This window comes from Dryobates pubescens, chromosome 16 (genome assembly GCF_014839835.1).
Source record: "Dryobates pubescens isolate bDryPub1 chromosome 16, bDryPub1.pri, whole genome shotgun sequence".
Lineage (NCBI taxonomy): Eukaryota > Metazoa > Chordata > Aves > Piciformes > Picidae > Dryobates > Dryobates pubescens.
In genome coordinates, this window is record NC_071627.1 from 4765134 (window position 1) to 4787925 (window position 22792).

At 52.1% G+C, this 22792-nt stretch overlaps 3 protein-coding genes across 3 annotated transcripts; all 3 read left to right on the top strand.

Moving 5' to 3' along the window:
* Positions 1-454: 454 nt before the first annotated feature.
* LOC104304278 (protocadherin beta-15) lies at positions 455-8099 on the top strand. Its single transcript, XM_054168636.1, has 3 exons — positions 455-3020; positions 3519-3634; positions 7997-8099. Exons 1-3 carry the CDS (start codon positions 624-626, stop codon positions 8097-8099), a joined length of 2616 nt encoding a protein of 871 aa, XP_054024611.1. The 5' UTR covers positions 455-623.
* Positions 8100-8124: 25 nt separating this feature from the next.
* LOC104306575 (protocadherin beta-15-like) lies at positions 8125-10736 on the top strand. Its single transcript, XM_009907549.2, has one exon. It carries the CDS (start codon positions 8133-8135, stop codon positions 10734-10736), a length of 2604 nt encoding a protein of 867 aa, XP_009905851.2. The 5' UTR covers positions 8125-8132.
* Positions 10737-13993: 3257 nt separating this feature from the next.
* LOC104304277 (protocadherin beta-15-like) lies at positions 13994-17315 on the top strand. Its single transcript, XM_054168637.1, has 2 exons — positions 13994-16390; positions 17139-17315. Exons 1-2 carry the CDS (start codon positions 13994-13996, stop codon positions 17256-17258), a joined length of 2517 nt encoding a protein of 838 aa, XP_054024612.1. The 3' UTR covers positions 17259-17315.
* Positions 17316-22792: the final 5477 nt, after the last annotated feature.

The window sequence follows — 22792 nt, forward strand, 5'->3', positions numbered from 1 at the left end:
TTTCAAAGCCTGTGTGACACCATCAGAAGGAAAAGGTCTGTGTACCTCCAGAACGTGCAAACAGGCTGCAGCGTTTCTGTGCGGCTGGGGACATGTTTCATGAAAGTCAAAGGCAGTTACACAGCTTGTGCTGGGTGCCAGGGTCAGGAGGCAACAGGGGAGGACACTCCTCTCAATTCAGGAGAATCCTCTCAAGGAAGGACAGTCCAGGTCCCATGTTCAGTAGCAGTGCTACTCTGACGCGCCCCATATGTTGATTATCCTATGTTCATCCACAAAAGAACAAGACAAGTAAAACCCCGCACTGCGTCCTACCCTGTGGGGGCAGCGAAGCCCAAAGCAGCAGCGCCGGCCAGAAGCAGAGGACCCATTCCCGCTGCCGACGCTGGGTGGCGGTGTTGACCACGGACCGGCATCTTCCTCGGCCAGCCCCGGCTCTGCAGCACCAGCACACAAAAGCAGCCGACAGAGCTGCTCGGGAGAGGTGGAGCGGCAGGCACCCGGGCTTCTCGGGGCTCGCAGAAGCCTTTCCTCACCATTCCTGACGAACACGGCACAGCTTGGGACGCTGCTTGCAAATACCGGCAAGCCGGGAGGACGCTGTCTGGCTTTTGGGGAGAGGAATGGCGTGGAACGGGAGATGGAGCGGAGGCAGCCTCAGGCAAGTGATCTTGTTCCTTCTGTGCTTTTCCGTGTGGCAGAGCGGGGCCGAAAGCCTCCGCTATTCTCTGGCGGAGGAGATGGAGAGGGACTCCTTTGTGGGCAATATTGCCCAGGACCTGGGGCTTACTCCGAGCCAGCTGGCAGCTCGCAAGGCGCGCGTTGTGTCCGAGGGGAACCAGCAGCTTTTCCGCCTCAACCCGAGCACCGGAGTGCTGACGGCCAAGGAGTCTCTGGACCGAGAGGAGATCTGTCCTCAGAGCGAGACCTGTACGGTCTTCTTTACGGTCTTTTTAGACAACCCGTTGCAGCTGATCCGAGGGGAGGTGGAGGTTGTTGACGTGAATGACAATTCTCCCGTCTTCCCGGAGAAGGAAATGGTTTTCGAGATTCCCGAAACGACACTTCCTGGGTCTAGTTTCCCCTTGAAGAATGCTCGGGACAAGGACGTTGGCAGCACCGGCTTGCAGAACTATAGCCTTGAGTCCAATTCGCATTTCTCCCTTGCTGTCACAACAAGGAATGATGGTGCAAAATATGCAGAGCTCGTCCTAGACCAGCAGCTGGACCGAGAAGAGAATATGGAGATGAATTTACTCCTGACAGCCACCGACGGAGGCTCGCCACCCAGGTCGGGTACGGCTCTGATTCGGATCGTGGTGCTGGATGCCAATGACAACACCCCAATGTTCAACCAGAAGGTCTATAATTTGCACCTTGCCGAAAACAGTCCCCTGGGCCAGCTGGTGGTCAGAGTTCATGCTACAGATGCCGACGAAGGGTCCAATGGAAAAGTGCAGTACACCTTGACTGAGACATTGGAAGGATATGAGCAGCTCTTCGATCTGAACCCTGACACGGGGGAGATTCGTGTGGCAGGTAATGTGGACTTTGAGGAAATGAAAAAACATGAGATGATGGTGAGAGCCACTGACGGCGGGGGACTGTCTGCACATTGCAAAGTGCAGGTGGAGGTCGTGGACGTAAATGACAACATCCCGGAGATACAGCTGACCTCACACACTGCCTCCGTTCCCGAGGACGCACCACCACGCACACTGGTGGCCCTCTTCAGCGTGCGGGACAGAGACGCCGGCGACAACGGCAGGACAGAGTGCACCATCGAAGGGGACTTGCCCTTCACTCTTACCCCCACCTTCGGCAATTTCTACGAGCTGAGAACCAACGCGGCGCTGGACAGGGAGACGACGGCAGAGTATAACATCAGCATCCGAGCGACGGACTGGGGCCCGCGGCGCCTGAGCTCTCGGCAGAGCCTGTGGGTGCAGGTGTCGGACGTGAACGACAACGCCCCCGCCTTCAGCCAGGAGCTCTACAGCATGTGGGTGACGGAGAACAACAGCCCCATGGTGCGCATCGGCAGCGTGCAGGCCAGCGACGCGGACGCGGGCAGCAACGCGCGCGTGCAGTACGCGCTGGTGCGTGAGGAGGGCGAGGAGCAGCCGGCGGTGTCGGTGAGCTCGGAGAGCGGCGACGTGTACGTGGTGCGCTCGCTGGACTACGAGCGGGTGCGCGCCTTGGAGGTGTGGGTGAGCGCGGCCGACGGCGGCTGGCCGGCGCTGAGCGCGCGGGCGCTGCTGCGCGTGCTGGTGCGCGACGAGAACGACAACGCGCCGGTGGTGCTGCACCCTGGTGCCGAGAGCGGCGCGGGCGCGGGCGAGCTGGTGCCGCGCTGGGCGCCGGCAGGCTACCTGGTGGCCAAGGTGGTGGCGGTGGACGCGGACGCGGGGCAGAACGCCTGGCTGTCCTACGAGCTGGCCAAGGCCACGGAGCCGGGGCTCTTCCGCCTCGGGCTGCACAGCGGCGAGCTGCGCACGGCGCGGGCCGTGGCCGAGCGCGACGCGCCCCGACACAGGCTCGTCGTGCTCGTGCGAGACCGCGGCCAGCCGCCGCGCTCGGCCAGCGCCACCCTCGCCGTCGCCCTGCTCCACGACTTCTCCGACGCCCATGTGCGCCTCAGCCAGGACGCGCCGCCCGCCGAGCCCCACGACACGCTCACTCTCTACCTCATCGCCTGCCTGGCCTGCGTCTCCGCGCTCTGCCTGGCCACCGGCCTGGCCGCCCTGCTCATGAAGCTGCGGCGGGACAGGCGGAAGCACGACGAGCCCTTGCCCACCTTCCCGACGGCTGTCGCTGAGAGCGACGCAGGCTCCCTGCCCCGCAGCCTTGTCTACGACGTGTGCTTGGCCACCGGCACCCTGAGCAGTGACTTTCACTTCCTCGGTCCGCTCTTGCCCTGCTTCCCTGCCGGGATGTCCCCTGGCCCTGCTCCACAGCGGCACTCGATGTGCTCACAAGAGGCATCCAATTTCGGGGAAGGAGTCGACTGTGCTGCACAGGTGAGGAACTGGAGGTGAGGCGAGGGGAGAGTGAGGAGGGGGCAGAGCGGGTGTGGTGTTTCCCCGATGGTACAAGGACTCTGAGTTGTGCCAATTTGGTGCAGAGGGATTCGGTGGGGCAGGAGGAGGGAAGGGTAGAGAGATTCTGATAGAGGTTGCTGTGAACTTAAAGTGAGCCTTTGAGCTATGACTCTTCAAAGAATATGGAGGTGACAGAAGGCTGTCGTTTAAACATCAAGTTGTGCCCTCTCTCTCCCTTTTTGAGTCCAGACTCACAAAACATTTGCAGCATTGTCTTTGTTATGTTCAAAATTTGTAAAGTGGACTTAGATTTTCCTTGTTCAGGTCAGAGACCTGTTACCTGGTCCAAACTCCTCTTTAACTCTGGATATACTGGTGCAACACACACAGTGGTGTCAGCCATGCCCTCTGAGCTTCTTCCTGATGCCTGCTTATCTTCCACACTCAATGACAGCCTCTCTTGTCTCTTCTTTGCAGGGCAGAGCTCCCCGTTCTGAAAACGCTGGTCCCAGACCTGCTGAAGCCGCTTGTGCTGCAAACATTGGGGTGGAGCTAAACGTCACTTCTGATCAGAACCCTTGGCTCACACGTCAGTAAGTGAGGTGAAATACAAGCTTGTCTGTTCCCCTCCTCACAGGGGAAGGACAAAAAAGATACGAAACATCCACCAAAATGTACCAGGGAAGTACAAATCTATTGTGTGAGAGAGCAAAACCTTTCTCGTCTTGAGCAGTGTCTTATTCATGTAGGTGTTTTGAAATTGTGACACGGACCAAGGAGGACTCTGTTGCATGTTGATTTCACTGAAACTTGGTGTGTGGTTGTGAGAGTGCTACTGCTTCTCAAGCTAAGCTTTCCCTACAACACATTTTCTATGTATTTTGTCTGACAAACAGTGCTCTGTTACAATATCTTGACTGTCTGCAGTCTGGCCAATCCCAGGCAAACAGACGGCGGAGTTCAGTGGTGCTTGCAAAGAAATGGCTTAATTACAGGCAGAAGCTGATGACATTAGAAACGGCTGACACTGGCAAGCTTCTCCTGTTTGAGCAGGAATTTACAGGTTCTCCTGGCTCTGAAGAGTGAGTTTTGAACAATATGTATTGGGTTTGATTGTATTTTTAACTTGTAATATGAAGTTGAGATTAAGATTTCAGGTTATTGAGTATAATGCTGTACATAATAAAAGCACTGGTTTGTGTTCTTGCAGTAAAATGGCATAAAACTTCTATAGTGAGCTTAAGGCACTGTAGAATATAGGGCATCAAGAAACTTTCTGTTTTCCTTTCATTAACTGGTAATGATCTACTAAGTTATCTGATATTTCCATTTAAATGACAAATACCTGGTAAGGGAAAACAATAAAACCTACTTCTACTTACCTGGGCTCTGTGTGCTCTCTGGAACATCACTTGTCACAATCATCATCGAGTGAATTCCCTCCCTAAGAGCAGGATTTCAGGATCAAATGCAAGCCTTTGGAGTGGAATGTATGGAGGGGAAATCAGAGCAACCTGGAAAGAGGCCAGTCTCAGAAGTCGGAGCGAAGTGGAGGGCTCCCAGCCAGGGTGATTGTGAAACAGGGCAAGAATCTTGGTCTGTTCCAGAAACCGATGATCACTACTGTGCTTCATGGACCAGTTCACTGTGGATGCTGAACACCTGTAACCATGCACAGCTTATTCAGCTAAACAGCCTAAAAATTTCATGTGCAGAAAGAGATCTCTATTTTGGTCTCAGGCTGGACTGGCAGCTCCATACAGCTCACAGAGGCAAGAAATCCCTTTCCTGCTGCCCAGAGCTACTTCTGATGATCCCCAGATGAATCCTTTCTGCCACCATGGCATGGTAATTCCAAGGCCAGTGCTTTGTCTCTCTGCTTTCCTTTCTTTGGCACTCACCCAAGATCAGCTTCATAAGGGGCTCAGGTAGCAGCAAGTTCAAGTTCCTGATGCCCATCTACCCAGCCTGCCACCACAGCACTGTGTCATGGTTGGGGGCACCAACAATGAACACAATTTCCACTGTGGCCCTATCATAGAATACATAGAATAAACCAGGTTGGAAGAGACCTTCAAGATCATCGCGTCCAACCCATCAACCAATCCAACACCACCCAAACAACTAACCCACGGCACCAAGCACCCCATCAAGTCTTCTCCTGAAAACCTCCAGTGATGGTGACTCCACCACCTCCCCAGGCAGCCCATTCCAATGTGCAATCACTCTTTCTGTATAGAACTTTTTCCTAACATCCAGCCTGAACCTCCCCTGGCGCAGCCTGAGACTGTGTCCTCTTGTCCTGGTACTGGCCTCCTGGGAGAAGAGACTAACATCCGTCTGTCTACAGCCTCCCTTCAGGTAGTTGTAGAGAGTAATAAGGTCACCCCTGAGTCTCCTCTTCTCCAGGCTAAGCAACCCCAGCTCCCTCAGCCTCTCCTCATAGGGCTTGTGTTCCAAACCCCTCACCAACTTTGTTGCTCTTCTCTGGACTCGTTCCACCAAGTCAACATCCTTCCTAAACTGAGGGGCCCAGAACTGGACACAGTACTCGAGGTGCGGCCTAACCAGTGCAGTGTACAGGGGCAGAATGACCTCCCTGCTTCTGCTGGCCACACTGTTCCTGATGCAGGCCAGGATGCTATTGGCCCTCTTAGCTTACATCATGGAAGATGTAGCACCAGACAAATCCAGGGATGCTCTCTCCAGAACAGGTCTTTCCTTTCCATAACATGGAGACAACACAACCAGAGCCTTCATACCTCATGACAGGAAAGGCATCCAGGCTACAGCATGAGTCAGTGGTTCCTCCAGATTAAATATGTATTTGCAGATCGTGTCACTGATTTCCCACTGATTTTGACCTTCATCCATTTCTTCAGCAAGCACACAATGAACCTGCTCAGAAGGATGCTACGAGGGACCAAAAGCCTTCTGAAGATGCAGAAAAACTACATCCACCACCTTCCCTTTATCCTCTGGGCAGGGGATGCAATCAGTTAAGCAGGACTTTCCCTTGGTAAACGTTGATCGGACCTAAAGATTTACTTTGCTCTTGAAATGCCTTTCAGTAGTACCTGGAGTAATCTTCATATTGTCTCCAGGAACTGAGGTCACACTGGATCTTCCCTTATGACCTCCTTGTAAACTGGAAGAACACTGGCTAGTTTTCAGTCAGCAGAGATCAGCGTATTTTTGACAAGACCTTTAGCAGGTGATGGAGAGAGGTTGGGCTGTAACATCCTGATGTGACCCGAGCCTCAACCCTGAGCTTAGAGGCAGAGCTGTGCTGGGTTCTGAGATTCACCACAGACAAAGGTGAATCCAGCACCAAGCAATTCTTTATTGAATGTGAACAGCAATGCACTAAAGGAGCTGTTCTTCATCTTGTCAAGAAATCAGAGGATTGGAAGAGAGGAAAGAAGGAAAAGAGAGCACAGAAATAACCCAAAGGGGACAAAGAGATTACCACCCCAGGATCCAGCATCATGCAGCATGGTCTTCATTCTGGGTTCCAAGGTGGTCGGGCACCCACTTGTCTTGGCTAACTCTGCCCCTTTTATAGTCTGCTGTCCCTTGGGGTCCTTTCCCTTGGGTGGAGTTTACTGGGCATGCACACTACCATGCACTGGAAGGTCCCCAGAATGGGTCAGAGGGCTTTGCAATGTTCATTAAATGGGTCTGTGGGGAGAAGAGAGTTTCAGGGACTGATGTAATCTCCCTGCTGCTGTACCTTTGGGTACACACATGCACCCTTTGACCTGAGCTGGAGCAAGGTAACCACCTCAGGAGAGGAACCACCCCACTTTCCCAGGCCTTGCTGGCTCTTGCTACTCACCGCCCTTGCAAAAACCGAGCATTTAGGGCAGATCCTTCAGGTCACAGCCATGACACATCCAACAGTGCATTCACTGCTCTGGGATGAATCCCATCAAGATCCATGGAATCGTGAACATTCAGCCAGTAGAGCTGGTCCCATGCAATTTCAGTGTCTACAAATGGAAAGTCACTGTTCCCATATTTGTAGTCCTCTAGGTCAGGCCATTGGGCAGCCCAAAGTCTCTCAGTATTATTAGAGGGAGGCAAAAAAATAATCAAATACCTTCACTTCTCCATCCCTATAAGTCAGGTACTACCTTCATCAGCTGAAAGTTTTCTGTTAGACATCCCTTTGCTTTTAACGTAGTTTCCCCCTTATCCTTTACAAAGTTTCTGTTTGAACCTCTAGGATTCTGCATTTGAATAGTTCCTTTAATGGCACATCCATCGGTACCCTTAGATAGCTCTCCGCTGTTTCTCACCTTAGCTCCTCTTCTTTAGCGTTTGTAATATATGAGGCTTTAATTAGCGAGCTCTTCTAGCTGCTGTTTGTATGAAATAATTGTCCCTGTGTCCATACACAGGTACAGCACCTCAGGTTTGACCTCTGAGTATAGGGACCTGAAAATAATTTCTAAGCCTCTGCTGCAACATCAAAGAACAAAGTTCTGTGTGCCTCGAGAACATGTAAACAATTTGCAGCATTTCAATGATTGTGTGCAGCTGAGGACATGTTTCACAAATGCCTTAGAAACTGACACATCTCAGTAGCACTCTCAGGAGGAGGCTGGGAAGAATACTCCTCTCAATTCACGACAAACAGGTTTAAATTGGGCCGGTTTGGGGCGACACGTGAAAACATAAAGGGAAAAATAGAATTAGAGTGATTTATCCTAGAAAGAGCATTGCTACCGTCGTGTGGTGATGAGCTCGCGTGAAGGGGAAGACTTTGCTTTTGGAGTTTTTCTCTGACACTACCCTTTGGCTCTGCTTTGAAAAAGGAGAAAGCAGGTGAAAGCAGCAAAGCCCAAAGCAGCGGCGCCGGCATGAAGCAGAGGAACCATTCCCGCTGCCGACGCTGGGTGGCGGTGTTGACCACGGACTGGCAGCTTCCTCTGCCCGCCCCGCCTCGGCAGTACCGGCACACAAAACCAGCTGACAGAGCTGCTCGGGAACGGCAGACGGGAACGCAGCCGGACTGCTCGGAGGCTTGCAGAAGCCTTTCCTCACCATTCCTGACAAACACTGCTCTCCCTGGGACGCTGCTTCCAAATGCCGGGAATCCGGGAGGACGCTGTCTGGCTTTTGGGGAGAGGAATGGCGTGGAACGAGAGACGGAGCGGAGGCAGCCCCAGGCAAGTGATCTTGTTCCTTCTGTGCGTTTGCGTGTGGCAGAGCGGGGCCGAAAGCCTCCGCTATTCTCTGGCGGAGGAGATGGAGAGGGACTCCTTTGTGGGCAATATTGCCCAGGACCTGGGGCTTGCTCCGAGCCAGCTGGCAGCTCGCAAGGCGCGCGTTGTGTCGGAGGGGAACCAGCAGCTTTTCCGCCTCAACCCGAGCACCGGAGTGCTGACGGCCAAGGATTCTCTGGACCGAGAGGAGATCTGTCCTCAGAGCGAGACCTGCACGCTCTTCTTTACACTCTTCTTGGACAATCCGTTGCAGCTGATCCGAGGGGAGGTGGAGGTTGTTGACGTGAATGACAATTCTCCCGTCTTCCCGGAGAAGGAAATGGTTTTAAACATTCTTGAAACGACATCTACAGGGTCCCGTTTCCCTCTAGAAAGCGCCCGTGACAAGGACGTGGGTAGCAATGGCTTACAGAATTACAGCCTGGAGTCCAATTCGCGTTTCTCCCTCGCTGTCAAAACAAGGAATGACGGAGTAAAATACGCAGAGCTGGTTTTAGATCAGCAGCTGGACCGCGAAGAGCAACAGGAGTTGCATTTACTACTTATTGCTACAGACGGAGGCTCTCCACCCAGATCGGGCACGGCTCAGGTCCGGATCGTAGTGCTGGATGCCAATGACAACACTCCCATATTTAGCCGTGAGGTCTACGAGGTGCGCCTGGCAGAAAACAGCTCCCCGGGGCAGGTGGTGATCAGAATCTGGGCAACAGATCCCGACGAAGGGTCCTATGGGAAAGTGCAGTACGCCTTCACACAGATATCGGATGGGTCCCGTCCGCTTTTCGATCTGAACCCTGACACGGGGGAGATTCGTGTAGCAGGTAATGTGGATTTTGAAGAAATGAAAAAACATGAGATGATGGTGAGAGCTACAGACGGCGGGGGTCTGTCTGCGCATTGCAAAGTGCAGGTGGAGGTCGTGGACGTGAATGACAACGCCCCGGAGATACAGCTGACCTCCCACACTGCCTCCGTTCCCGAGGACGCTCCGCCACGCACCCTGGTGGCCCTTTTCAGTGTGCGGGACCAGGATTCCGGCGACAATGGCAGGACAGAGTGCACCATCGATGGGGACTTGCCCTTCACTCTCACCCCAACTTTCGACAATTACTACGAGCTGAGAACCAACGCGGCGCTGGACAGGGAGACGACGGCAGAGTATAACATCAGCATCCGAGCGACGGACTGGGGCCCGCAGCGCCTGAGCTCTCGGCAGAGCCTGTGGGTGCAGGTGTCGGACGTGAACGACAACGCCCCCGCCTTCAGCCAGGAGCTCTACAGCATGTGGGTGACGGAGAACAACAGCCCCATGGTGCGCATCGGCAGCGTGCAGGCCAGCGACGCGGACGCGGGCAGCAACGCGCGCGTGCAGTACGCGCTGGTGCGTGAGGAGGGCGAGGAGCAGCCGGCGGTGTCGGTGAGCTCGGAGAGCGGCGACGTGTACGTGGTGCGCTCGCTGGACTACGAGCGGGTGCGCGCCTTGGAGGTGTGGGTGAGCGCGGCCGACGGCGGCTGGCCGGCGCTGAGCGCGCGGGCGCTGCTGCGCGTGCTGGTGCGCGACGAGAACGACAACGCGCCGGTGGTGCTGCACCCTGGTGCCGAGAGCGGCGCGGGCGCGGGCGAGCTGGTGCCGCGCTGGGCGCCGGCAGGCTACCTGGTGGCCAAGGTGGTGGCGGTGGACGCGGACGCGGGGCAGAACGCCTGGCTGTCCTACGAGCTGGCCAAGGCCACGGAGCCGGGGCTCTTCCGCCTCGGGCTGCACAGCGGCGAGCTGCGCACGGCGCGGGCCGTGGCCGAGCGCGACGCGCCCCGACACAGGCTCGTCGTGCTCGTGCGAGACCGCGGCCAGCCGCCGCGCTCGGCCAGCGCCACCCTCGCCATCGCCCTGCTCCACGACTTCTCCGACGCCCATGTGCGCCTCAGCCAGGACGCGCCGCCCGCCGAGCCCGACGACACGCTCACTCTCTACCTCATCGCCTGCCTGGCCTGCGTCTCCGCGCTCTGCCTGGCCACCGGCCTGGCTGCCCTGCTCATGAAGCTGCGGCGGGACAGGCAGAGACAGGCCGAGCCCTTGCCCACCTTCCCGACAGCTGTCGCCGAGAGCGATGCGGGTTCCTTGCCCCGCAGCCTTGTCTACGACGTGTGCTTGGCCACCGGCACCCTGAGCAGCGACTTTCACTTCCTCGGTCCACTCTTGCCCTGCTTCCCTGCCGGGATATCTCCTGGCCCTGCTCCACAGCGGAGCTCGATGTGCTCGCAAGAGGCATCCAGTTTCGGGGAAGGAGGTGACTGCACTGCACAGGTGAGGAACTGGAGTCAAGGCGAGTGGGGAGTAGGGATGGGACATCACTGGGGCCGTATTGTCTCCCCGGTGCAAGGACTGTTGATGGTGCAGAGGGATACAGTGGGGCGGGAGGATGAAAGAGTAGAGAAGGTCTCAGAACAGCTGGTAGGCTGCTTCTAAGAAGGTCAGGAACAGTTCAGATATTCTCTAAGTGGTTTCTGACCCTTTACCTCTGCATCCTGCTGTGCATTCTCATTATTCACCTTAGATCATTTCTTTCCCCTCACCATAAAGGGACGTAGCTGAAACTTGAGGACATGATCAATAGGGTTGTGGATGTGAGAGCCACCATAGTGAGTCTTGTCCACACATCAAGAAGAGATCATAGGGATCTAGAGCAGGAATGGGGGATCAGACCTGGGAGATTGGGATACTGGCATTGTGAAGCTGGTGTTGAAGTGATGGGGCATGATGGGAGGAGGTTAGAGAAAGTCACTGATGAGGATTTCCCAGAGAATCAGGGACATGTCATCTTCTCCCCAAAATCTGACCTACTTACAACACTCTGAAGCCATCTCTCTGCCCTGAGTATTTGCCTCGTATAATTTTTTTGTGTGTGTCACCACAAAATGGGACAGCTGGATCATGAGATGCTGCACAGTACTTGTATGGATGTATGGATGTGTAAGCCACTATAGTGGGTCCGGTCCTCACACTGAGTATTAGTTGTAGGGACCTCTATTCCTAGGGATATCTCCTCCTGCATACGGCAGTCCTGAGACTGTAGTGTTCAGTCCTGTCCAGCATAAGCTGGGGGTTATCATATCACTGACACTATCAACTGCACTGCTGCTAGGAAGTTGTGCTCCATGCTGCCAAATGTTATCCACAAGCATGGTGTCAGTACTGAACTAAAACTGTCTCACAAGCTGCAGAAGTCCACTCAAGTGGGGTCCTTGGTCACTAAATTCCCTTATTATTTTGTGGCTTCTATGAACGATACTGGAGAGAAACTGGCAATCAGGGGTTTCAAAGGACCCCGACAGTCCCTGACTTGTTTGGGTGATCCTAGGCAGGACTAGATGCTGTGATCTTGAAGTGATTCATGTCTAACATGCTGTTATACTCCAGCTGCTCAAAGAGGAAGATCTGGAGACACTCAAAACCTGCCTTCTCCCCTCCTTCAGTATAGTTATTTCCAGGGATCCACCCAGCACTTCGGGAGGGTCCTAAAGACAAACATACAAAGCTGAACATCTACAGGTCATCCCACAACCTGTCTTGGTACATCAGCATTGAACTTCTTTTATTGTTTGTGATTAAGTATTTCATTTGGGGCCCTTACTATCTTAAGTTACTGCCTCAGACTCATAAAGGTTTTGTAGCCTTTGTTATATCTACAGTGCAGGATCTTTTCTGACTTTAGATTTTCCCCATTCAGGTCAGAGACCCAGTGCCTTGTTGAAATTCCTCCTTGGCTCTGGTTAGAGAAAGGTGGTGTCACACACACAGTGGCGGCAGACATGCCCTGTATGCTTCTTGCTGATGTCCGCTTACCTTCCATACCCAAATGACAACTTCTCCTCTCTTCTTTGCAGGGCAGAGTTCCCCTCACTGGAGACATGGATCCCAGACCTGCTGAAGCAGCTTGTGCCGCAAACAGGGGGGTGGAGCTAAACGTCAGTTCTGATCACGACCCTTGGCTCACCCAGCAGTGAGTGAGAAGGACAAGCTTGCCTGTCCTCACCGGCTAACATCCTCACGTGGAAAAGAGAACAAAGAGAAACACCAACCCCAAAAAAGCACCTGAGAGGTTCAAGTCTTGTTTGAGAGAGAACAAAACTCCCTCTCCTCTTGAGCAGTGCTTTATTCATGTAGGTATTTTGTAATTGTGAGACAAATGGAGGATGACTTTGTTGCATGCTGGTTACTTTGAAGCCTGCGTGTATAATCGTGAGAGTGCTACTGCTTCTGAACCCAGGTTTCCCATACATCACCTTTTCTGTGGATTTCGTCCTAAGCAGAGTGCTCTGTAGGAATGTCTTAATTTTCAGCAGTCTGGTCAGTACCAGGCAAACAGATCTTCAGCAGAATTCAGTGGAGCTTGCAAAGGAATTGCTTAATGACAGGCAGAAGCCGATAACATTACCAACAGCTGACACTGGCACACTTCTGTTTGAGCATAAGTTTTCAGGTTCTCCTGATTCTAAATAGGTAGGTTGGAGCAGTATATGCTTGTTTTTAGTGTCATGTAGTCGAAATAAACATTTCAAGATTTATTCATGTAAGATTGTAGAGAATTCATGCCATTCTTAGTAGTTTCCAATTCAAATAGGTTTTTACAATGATTGTAGGCTGCTGTAGAGTATAGTGCATCAAGAAGCTTCCTGTTTTCCTTTCATTAACTGGTAATGATATTAACTGGTAATGAAATTGTGTGTTATTTGCTGTCACTCATACACCTTTAAGAGTCGAAAGCCTCATAAGAGAAAACAATAAAACCTACTTGGAACTCCCTAGGCTGAGTGTGCTGTATGGAAGTGCACTTATGACAGTCATCACCGAGGAAATCACCACCTCAGGAGCAGGATTTCGGGAAGAAGTCCATTACCGTAGAGTGGGGTTTGTGGAGGGAAAAATCAGTGAGACCTTGAAATATGCCTTTCTTGGAAGATAGTGAAATATGATTGGTGCTTCTCCAAGCCAAGCTGCTGTCCTAGGGATCCTGCCCCCAACCTCTTCTTGATGACTCACAGACTAAGAGGTGGTAAGTCAGGTGAAACTGCCCAAGAATGGCTACAGGAAACTACGTGGTGGTCACTTCAACAGTTTATGGGCCAGTTCATGCTGGACGCTGAACACACTCTGGCTCTGGACAGCTCAGGGACACTGTTGAGCAGTTCAATAGCCTTTCCTCTCACTAGCATGGAGTCAGCACATCCAGAGATTATGTGCCTTAGGAGAGAAAAGGATCCAAACTACCCAGTGTGATTTCCATAATGTCTCCAGGAAGTGAGGTCAGACTAACAGGACCGTCGTTTCCTGGGTCCTCTCTCATGCCCTTCTTGTAAATTGGAAAAACATCGGTGTCCTCGGTTAGCTAGGATAGGGTTAAGTTTTGGCTTCCTTCAGAAGAAGCTGCGAGCAGCTGAACCGGTCAGTGGGTGTTTGACAGCAGCAGAGGAACCATTCCCGCTGCCGACGCTGGGTGGCGGTGTTGACCACGGACCGGCAGCTTCCACTGCCCGCACCGGCGCTGCAGCACCGGCGCACAAAAACAGCTGACAGAGCTGCTCGGGAACGGCAGAGGGGAGCGCAGCCGGGCTGCTCGGCGGCTTGCGGAAGCCTTTCCCCGCAGACAAACACTGCTTTGCCTGGGAAGCTTCTTGCAAATACCGACAAACCGGGAGGACGCTGTCTTGCTTTTGGGGATAACAATGGCGTGGAACGGGAGACAGAGCGGAGGCAGCTCCAGGCAAGTGATCTTGTTTCTTCTGTGTGTTTGCGTGTGGCAAAGCGGGGCCGAAAGCCTCCGCTATTCTCTGGCAGAGGAGATGGAGAGGGACGCCTTTGTGGGCAATATTGCCCAGGACCTGGGGCTTACTCCGAGCCAGCTGGCAGCTCGCAAGGCGCGCGTTGTGTCCGAGGGGAACCAGCAGCTTTTCCTCTTCAACCCGAGCACCGGAGTGCTGATGGCCAAGGAGTCTCTAGACCGAGAGGCGATCTGTCCTCAAAGCGAGACCTGTGTGCTCTTTTTTACGGTCTTTTTGGACAACCCATTGCAGCTGATCCGAGGGGAGGTGGAGATTCTTGACGTGAACGACAACTCCCCTGTGTTCCCTAAGAAGGAGATGGTTTTCGAGATTCTGGAAACGACAGCTCCCAGTTTCCGTTTTCCTCTGGAAAGTGCCCAGGACGCTGATGTGGGTAGCAATGGTTTACGGAATTACAGCCTCGGGTCCAATTCGCATTTCTCCCTATCTCTTGCCACGGAGAAAGGTGGAGCAATATGCGCCGAGCTCGTTCTAGACCGGCAGCTGGACAGAGAAGAGAAACCAGAGATGAATTTACTCCTCACCGCCATAGATGGGGGTTCGCCACCCAAGTCAGGTACAGTTCAGATTCGCATTCTGGTGCTGGATGCCAATGACAATACACCGATGTTCACTCGGGAGGTCTATGAGGTGCCCCTGCCAGAGAACAGTCCACCGGGGCAGGTGGTGGTCAGAGTTGTGGCCACAGATACTGACGATGGGTCCTACGGGAAAGTGCAGTATGCCTTCACACAGGTTTCAAGGGGTTCAGGGGAGCTCTTTGATCTGAACCCTAACACAGGAGAGATTCAGGTGTCGGGAAACCTGGACTTTGAGGAAATGAAAAAACATGAGATGGTGGTGAAAGCCAGCGACGGTGGAGGACTATTTGCTCATTGCAAAGTGCGGGTGGAGATCGTGGACGTGAACGACAATGCCCCAGAGATACAGCTGACCTCACACACTGTCTCCGTTCCCGAAGACGCTCCGCCACGCACCCTGGTGGCCCTTTTCAGTGTGCGGGACCAGGATTCCGGCGACAATGGCAGGACAGAGTGCACCATCGATGGGGACTTGCCCTTCACTCTCACCCCCACCTTCGGCAATTTCTACGAGCTGAGAACCAACGCGGCGCTGGACAGGGAGACGACGGCAGAGTACAACATCAGCATTCGAGCGACGGACTGGGGCCCGCGGCGCCTGAGCTCTCGGCAGAGCCTGTGGGTGCAGGTGTCGGACGTGAACGACAACGCCCCCGCCTTCAGCCAGGAGCTCTACAGCATGTGGGTGACGGAGAACAACAGCCCCATGGTGCGCATCGGCAGCGTGCAGGCCAGCGACGCGGACGCGGGCAGCAACGCGCGCGTGCAGTACGCGCTGGTGCGTGAGGAGGGCGAGGAGCAGCCGGCGGTGTCGGTGAGCTCGGAGAGCGGCGACGTGTACGTGGTGCGCTCGCTGGACTACGAGCGGGTGCGCGCCTTGGAGGTGTGGGTGAGCGCGGCCGACGGCGGCTGGCCGGCGCTGAGCGCGCGGGCGCTGCTGCGCGTGCTGGTGCGCGACGAGAACGACAACGCGCCGGTGGTGCTGCACCCTGGTGCCGAGAGCGGCGCGGGCGCGGGCGAGCTGGTGCCGCGCTGGGCGCCGGCAGGCTACCTGGTGGCCAAGGTGGTGGCGGTGGACGCGGACGCGGGGCAGAACGCCTGGCTGTCCTACGAGCTGGCCAAGGCCACGGAGCCGGGGCTCTTCCGCCTCGGGCTGCACAGCGGCGAGCTGCGCACGGCGCGGGCCGTGGCCGAGCGCGACGCGCCCCGACACAGGCTCGTCGTGCTCGTGCGAGACCGCGGCCAGCCGCCGCGCTCGGCCAGCGCCACCCTCGCCATCGCCCTGCTCCACGACTTCTCCGACGCCCATGTGCGCCTCAACCAGGACGCGCCGCCCGCCGAGACCGACGACACGCTCACTCTCTACCTCATCGCCTGCCTGGCCTGCGTCTCCGCGCTCTGCCTGGCCACCGGCCTGGCCGCCCTGCTCATGAAGCTGCGGCGGGACAGGCAGAGACAGGCCGAGCCCTTGCCCACCTTCCCGACGGCTGTCGCCGAGAGCGATGCGGGTTCCTTGCCCCGCAGCCTTGTCTACGACGTGTGCTTGGCCACCGGCACCCTGAGCAGCGACTTTCACTTCCTCGGTCCACTCTTGCCCTGCTTCCCTGCCGGAATTCCTCCCGGCACTGCCCCACAGCGGAGCTCCGTGTGCTCGCAAGAGGCGTCCAACCTCGGGGAAAGAGGCGACTGTGCTGTACAGGTGAGAAACCGGTGTCAAGGCATGGGGAAAGCAGGGAGGGAACAGTGGTGAGGTTGGTATTGAGGCCTGGGAGTCAGGGATGCAGCTGTTTTGAAAATGCTCACCGATAAAGGAGGAGGTTAGAGAAAGCCACTGGCAAGTGCTTTCTCGGAGAATCAGAGGAGTGTAATTTTCTCCCCAAATGCAGAGCCGGTGTCTGCAGCTAGCTCCTCCACAGCAGCGGGACGTGAGCAGGTCAGGGGGAGGGGAAGCGAGGCAGGGCAGAGATGGTCTGGTGTTTCTTCCCTGCCACAATGACTTTGGATGAATGGTGCAGAGTTGGTGCAGAGATATCCAGCTGGGGAAAAGGATAGGAGGGTAGACAGTATCTCAGAGCAGATGACAGGTGCCTTCCAGGAGGGTGGGGGAAAACTCAGCTGATTTCTAAGTGGTTTTTAACCTCGCCATCAGGAAGTAGAAATCCCCTGAGAAGGAGGATCTGGTTTGGGCTCTTACCATCCCAAATTAACTGCCTCAGTTTCACGAAAAGTTTGCACCAACACTTCTGTAATGTGGAGAGTGGCTTTCAGGCTTTAGGTTTTCCGTGGTCAGGTCAGATTCCTGTCAGCTGGTCCAGACTGCCCTTTGGCTCTGGGGAGAGAAAGGTGGTGTCACAGATGCAGTGTTGTCAGACATGGCCTTTAAGCTTCTCGCTGATGTCTGCTTACCTTTAACGGCCAAAGGACAACGTCTCGTCTCTTCTTTGCAGGGCAGAGCTCCGCTCTCTGAAGACAGTGGTCCCAGACCTGCCGGAGCAGTGTGTGTTGCAAACAGGGGGATGGAGCCAAATGTCAGTTCTGATCAAAACCCTTGGCTCACCCGTCAGTGAGTGAAGAGTATAACAAGCTTGCCTGTCCTCACCGGCTAAAGTCCTCACACGGGAAAGGGACCAAACACCAATCACCAAGCCCAGAGAGGTGCAAGTCTCCTCTGAGAGAGAGCAACACTCCCTCTCCTCTTGAGCAGCGCTTTAGTCACGTAGATGTTTTGTAGCTGTTATATGGCTGGAGGAAGACTTTGTTGCATGCTGATTACATTGAGACTTCGTGTGTGACTTTGGCAGTGTTACCGCTGCTGAAACGAAGTTTGTGTGTGTGTGGTGCTGGGGTGTTTGGTTTTTTTTGTAGTTTGTTTCTTTGGTTTGGGGATTTTGTTTGTTTATGTTGGAGGTTTTTTGGTTGTTGTTTGTTTTCTGTGCATTTCTCTCTGTGTGTGTGGTTGGTTGCGGTTTTGGTTTTGGATATAGGGTTTGCTGAGGATTTTTTTCTGGTTCGCTTTTTGTATTTTGTCCTAAGCAGAGGAGTCTGTAACAGTGTCTGAATTTTCCGTGGTCTGGTCGAAGCCGACAAACAGATCTTCAGCAGAATTCAGTGGTGCTTGCAAAGGAGTTGTTTAATATCAGGCAGAAGCTGAACCCATTAGAAACTGCTAACATTGCCACACTTCTCCTGTTGAACAGCAGTTTACAGGTTCTCCTGACTCTGTTGAGTGGGATTTGAGCAACGTGTGCTTGTTTTTCATATCGTAAAGTTGAAACTAACATTTCAAGGGTTTGTTTATTTTTTCTTCTTCTTTTTTTTTTTTTCGGTGTAAGATTACAGGGATTTAAAAACATTCTTTGTAGATTTGCATTAAAATAGGCTTTCACTGAGATTTTAGGGCTCTGTAAACTATAGGGTGTCAATAAGCTTTCTGCTTTCCTTTCCTTAACCGGTAATGATCTATAAAGTTCTGTGATAGTTGCTGTGGCTCACACACCTTTAAGAGTCAAATGCCTGTTAAGAAGAAACAATAAAAACTGCTTGCAAGGTCCGGTCTCAGTGTGCTCTCTGCAAGGTCACTTGTCACAGTGAAGGGTGACAAGTGAGGGTTTGGTGAAGAGGTTCGTGCCTTTAGAGTGGACTTTGTGGAGGGAAAGTCAGAGATGCCTAGAAAGAGGCAGTTCTCAGAAACTAGTGGAATGTTCTTAGAGCTTCTTGAATGTTCTTAGAGCTTCTCGAAGCCAAGCTGGCATCGTAGGGATGCTGCCTCCAACCTTTTCTTGGTGGCTTCCTGTGGCAATGCCAGCCATGAGCAGTGTGAGCAACCTGGCAGTGTAGGCTTAGAGCCTGACATGGTGGTAGGCCATGCTCAGCATAAATGCAGAAGTGGCTAGCAGTGTGGCAAAACAGTGCTGTGCCTGCAGCATGTAACTAAAGCAGGACACTGGTAGCTATAAACAGAGAGAGTTATCTTGGAATAACAGGACGTGCACCTGCATCAACAACCTCATGTGTTATTAGTAGTTTGACCAATAATTTATAACAGTACAATGTGTGGTCACCTGTGTGGAACCAATGAAGCTATGCCAACGATGCTCTCCAAGTTTATATAAGCTGTAAAGGTTCCCTTAATACGCACTCTCTCTCTACTATTAGCTCTCCATATTAGCTCTGAATTAGCACTATGCAATGCTATACTCGCACTGTACTTGTACAATACTGGAACAATAAAGGAACAATACTCGATCATAGTGGCCATCTGTATTGACTTCAGTCTCCATCGCCGACAGCTTCCAGTCTTAGACATCGTGAATTAGGCCAAACCAATCAAGAATTCCTGTGAGGAAGTACATGGGGAAGTTCCACGGTTCATGGGACAGCTCACTCCACACATTTATGAGGACATGGCACCAGACAGCACAGGGACACTTTCTGTGGGACCGTTCAATAGTCATTCCACTCAGTAGCATGGAGTCATCACAGCCAGAGGCTTCGTGCCTTAAGGAAGGCACAATGGGAAAAGATCCAGGCTACAACACATGACAATGGTTTCTTGAGAGGAAATTTGCATCTGGAAATGACATCACTGGTTACAGTCACATTTTAAGTCAAAAGAAAAGTTATCTCCAAGCAAAAATAAGCCAACCAAACAAATGAAGCTCAAGTCTCACTGCCTCAGACAACAGTATGTTTCAGCTCTTCTACAGCCATTTCTGAAATGCCTCAGGAGTGGGGCTTGTTCCAAATGGTCCTGCTAATTTTTCATCTCACTTGCTCTCAGACAAGATTCCGGACATTTTGTCTTGTGCTGTATTGCAATGACAAGGTCTGACAGACAAACCACATACTCTGAGCTGCATGCAACCCTCATTGTAGCTCAGGAAAGGAAGGAATTGTGATTACTCCGTTACAGCATGGTGCAAGCATGGGACCCTTTCTTCTGTGGGTTCTGGATGTCTCTGAGACATGTGTATTTTGTCTTCTGGTCACTCTGTGCAGCCTTTGTGTTTCTGTATAAGCCACACAAAGGATTCCCAGTGAAGCAGGGAATTGCTCACATCCAGCCAGTGCTGTGCTCCCAATTCCATCTCAGCAGGCAAGAAAGGTATTTTGGCCTTTTCAGTACAGCAGCCTCATGAGAGCAGTGAAATCTTCCTTTGGCTTGAACGTGAGGGCTGGGTAGTCCTGGAACTGTCTTGGAAATAGAGAAGCACTAATGGTATTGGGGTGGGGTGGGGTGGGATGGAATAGAATAGAATGGAATAGAATAGAACTATTTCAGTTGGAAGAGGCTTGCAACATCTGTCCACCCACTTCAGAGCTGACCACAAGTTAAAGCATATTTTTAAAGGCGTTGCCCAAATGTCTCCTAAACACTGGTCAGCTTGGGGCATCAAACACCTCTCCAGGAAGCCCATTCCAGTTTGATCAGCTTCTCTATAAAGACATGCTTCCTAATTTCAAGGCTTAAACCTAAGGCAGGCTGCACTAGAATGCATCCTGGTGGGTTTTGAAAGTCTCCAGAGAAGGAGACTCTGCAACCTCTCTGGGCAGTCTGTTCCTGGGCTCCGTCACCCCCACAGTAAAGAATTTTCTTCTCCTATTGAGGTGGAATTTCCTGAGTTCTAGCTTATGCCTGATGTCTTTTTGTCCTGTTGCTGGGCACCACCAAAAAGAGACTGGCATCTTCTTCTTCACCCCCACCCCTCAGATATTTATAGCCATTAATAAGATCCCCTTCCAGCCTTCTCTTCTCAAGAGTTAACAGCTCTGATTCGCTCAGTCTTTTTTCATAGGAGAGATGAGCAGAAACTGAACTCTGAGGATGACCACTCATGACTGGCTGCCAGCCAGAGGTTGCTGCCCATTCACTACAACCCTTTGAGGTTCCTGACCTTCAGCCATTTCTTCATCAAGCACACCACAAACCTACTCACGTCACTGTTGGATGTGTCCAGAAAGATGCTGTGAGGGACAGTACCAAAAGCCTTATAAAGATCCAGAAAAAAAAATACATCCGCTGCCTTCCCTTAATCCACTGGGCGGGTGACCTTGTCATAGAAGGATATGAAATGAGTTAAACAAGACATTCCTTTGGTGAACCCATGATGACCACACCTGATGGTTGCATTGCTCTTGATATGCCCTTCAGGCATCAGGATGATCACAATACTGTCTCCAGTATGGTCAGACTAAGAGATATGTGGATTTCAGAGTCTTCCCTTATGGTCTTCTTCTAGATTGGATAACAGCAGCTAATTTCCAGTCAGCAGGGATCTATACATTCTTCCAAGACCTTTGGTTGATGATGGAGAACATTTGCCCTTTCTCCTTGAGCTCTGTGAACTGTATTTGAGTCTTGTCTTACCTGTTCCTCTTCAGAAGGACTGGCACCCCAGGTGTAATAGTAATAATTGTTTGAATGCACATGCATGGCACAGACCATTGGGAAACCCTCACACCGTGTTGTGCTGCAGTTCCAAAGACCAACATTGGAACCAGGATCCCCTTGTTGTTAGCAAGGAGTTGCTAGCAGGCCTCTGTGGGTCTTCTGAGCACTGAGCTTCTGGCCCCTCTAAGAGAGGCCTTGAGCGTGCAAGATCTCTGCAAAGTGGTGAGATGGCAAGGGGGAGCTTTGCAACTCTTCCAACACATCCAGCTGCAGATGGCAAAGGTAAGGATGTTATGGGAGAGTCCAAGAAGATGCCTCTGACCAATTACAAGGTTCACACTGGATCCTTTTACTTCCTAAACTCCTTCTCAAATTCTGGGTGTGACTGGATCCAGTCTTAGCTGCAGACTGTAAAGAAGAGATCAGAATCCAAGTTATCTGACAGAGGTGGTTTATTCCAGCCTGAACTGGGACCACCCCTTCCTTGACAAAACCCTCTCACTTGTTCTCCTGTGCGTTTAAGGTCTCATAATCTCTTGCACAAGGTGTACATGTCTGTGTGCAATCACCCTTTAGTAGCTGCTCCTCATCTACAATGCCTGGAGAAACGTCTTTGGAGTTTTATGAACTCATGTAAATTCCTCATCCTCCCTCCTTATGTGGGAGGTACCAGGGACTCACCTGTCTTCTGTGGACTGGTTTCTTTCTTTCTTGAAGGTTTTTCCTGAATCAACTGGTTTAGTCCAGTTAATAGTAGCATTGTGCAAGACTCCCAGTACCTCCTTTTAACTAAGCAAGGATTCAAGTGAAGCTGAGCTTTAGTTCGTAGCCTAAGGCTTCATCTCTTCAATCTCTCACTCTAAGAACAGTCACTCACATTGTTATGCAAATCAAGATTCAACTTAACCTAATTTGTGAAGATCGTGACATTCATTCTAATACTGTAAAACTTAATTTTATTCCCAGCAGTCCCATCTTTGCTCCATGCAGCAGACCTAATATTTTAAGTGGAGTTGTGTCCTCCACTTTTTTTCTCCCTAAGAATTGAACTGGTCTTGATTGCTTCTCCAGTACTTTCCATGTGCTTTCCCAGGAGGATGATGCTGGCTCTGCAGAAGCAGTTGCAATCTAAGTCAGTTCTCAAAGCCAGTGATGAGTGCCTGGCACTGGTTTGGGTTTTGGGTTTTTTTGTTTGTTTGTTTGTTTTGGGGTTTTGTTTTGTTTTGTTTTGTTTTCCCTTTTTCTGGTCACCATTGACAGAGCCTGGTTCACACAAGGAGATTTAGATACTTGACTCTTCCCTCCCAGCTCAGTTTCCCCTTGATTCTTCCTCTTAAGTCCACTCCTGGCTGACTCTAATATTGATTCTAAAACTCCCATAATAAGCTTTATCTATTCCTTAAACCCCTCTAAACATCTAATAGCTTTGCACTTTACAATCACAATCCAAGATTAAATGTTTTTCCCCCTTATCCTTTACAAAGTTTCTGTTTGTACCTCTTGGAGTTTACTCTTGAATGGGTAGTTTAATACCCCACACAGCGGTGTCGTTAGATCCCTGCCCATTTCTATTGTGTTCGTTAGCTCCTCCTCTTTAAAGTTTGTGAGTCTAGGGCTTTAATTTATGACCTCCTCTTTTGATTTCTTGTTGTGGCCGTGTGCCCTTACACAATACAGGAGTTTGGGATTTACCTCTGAGAACAGGGACCT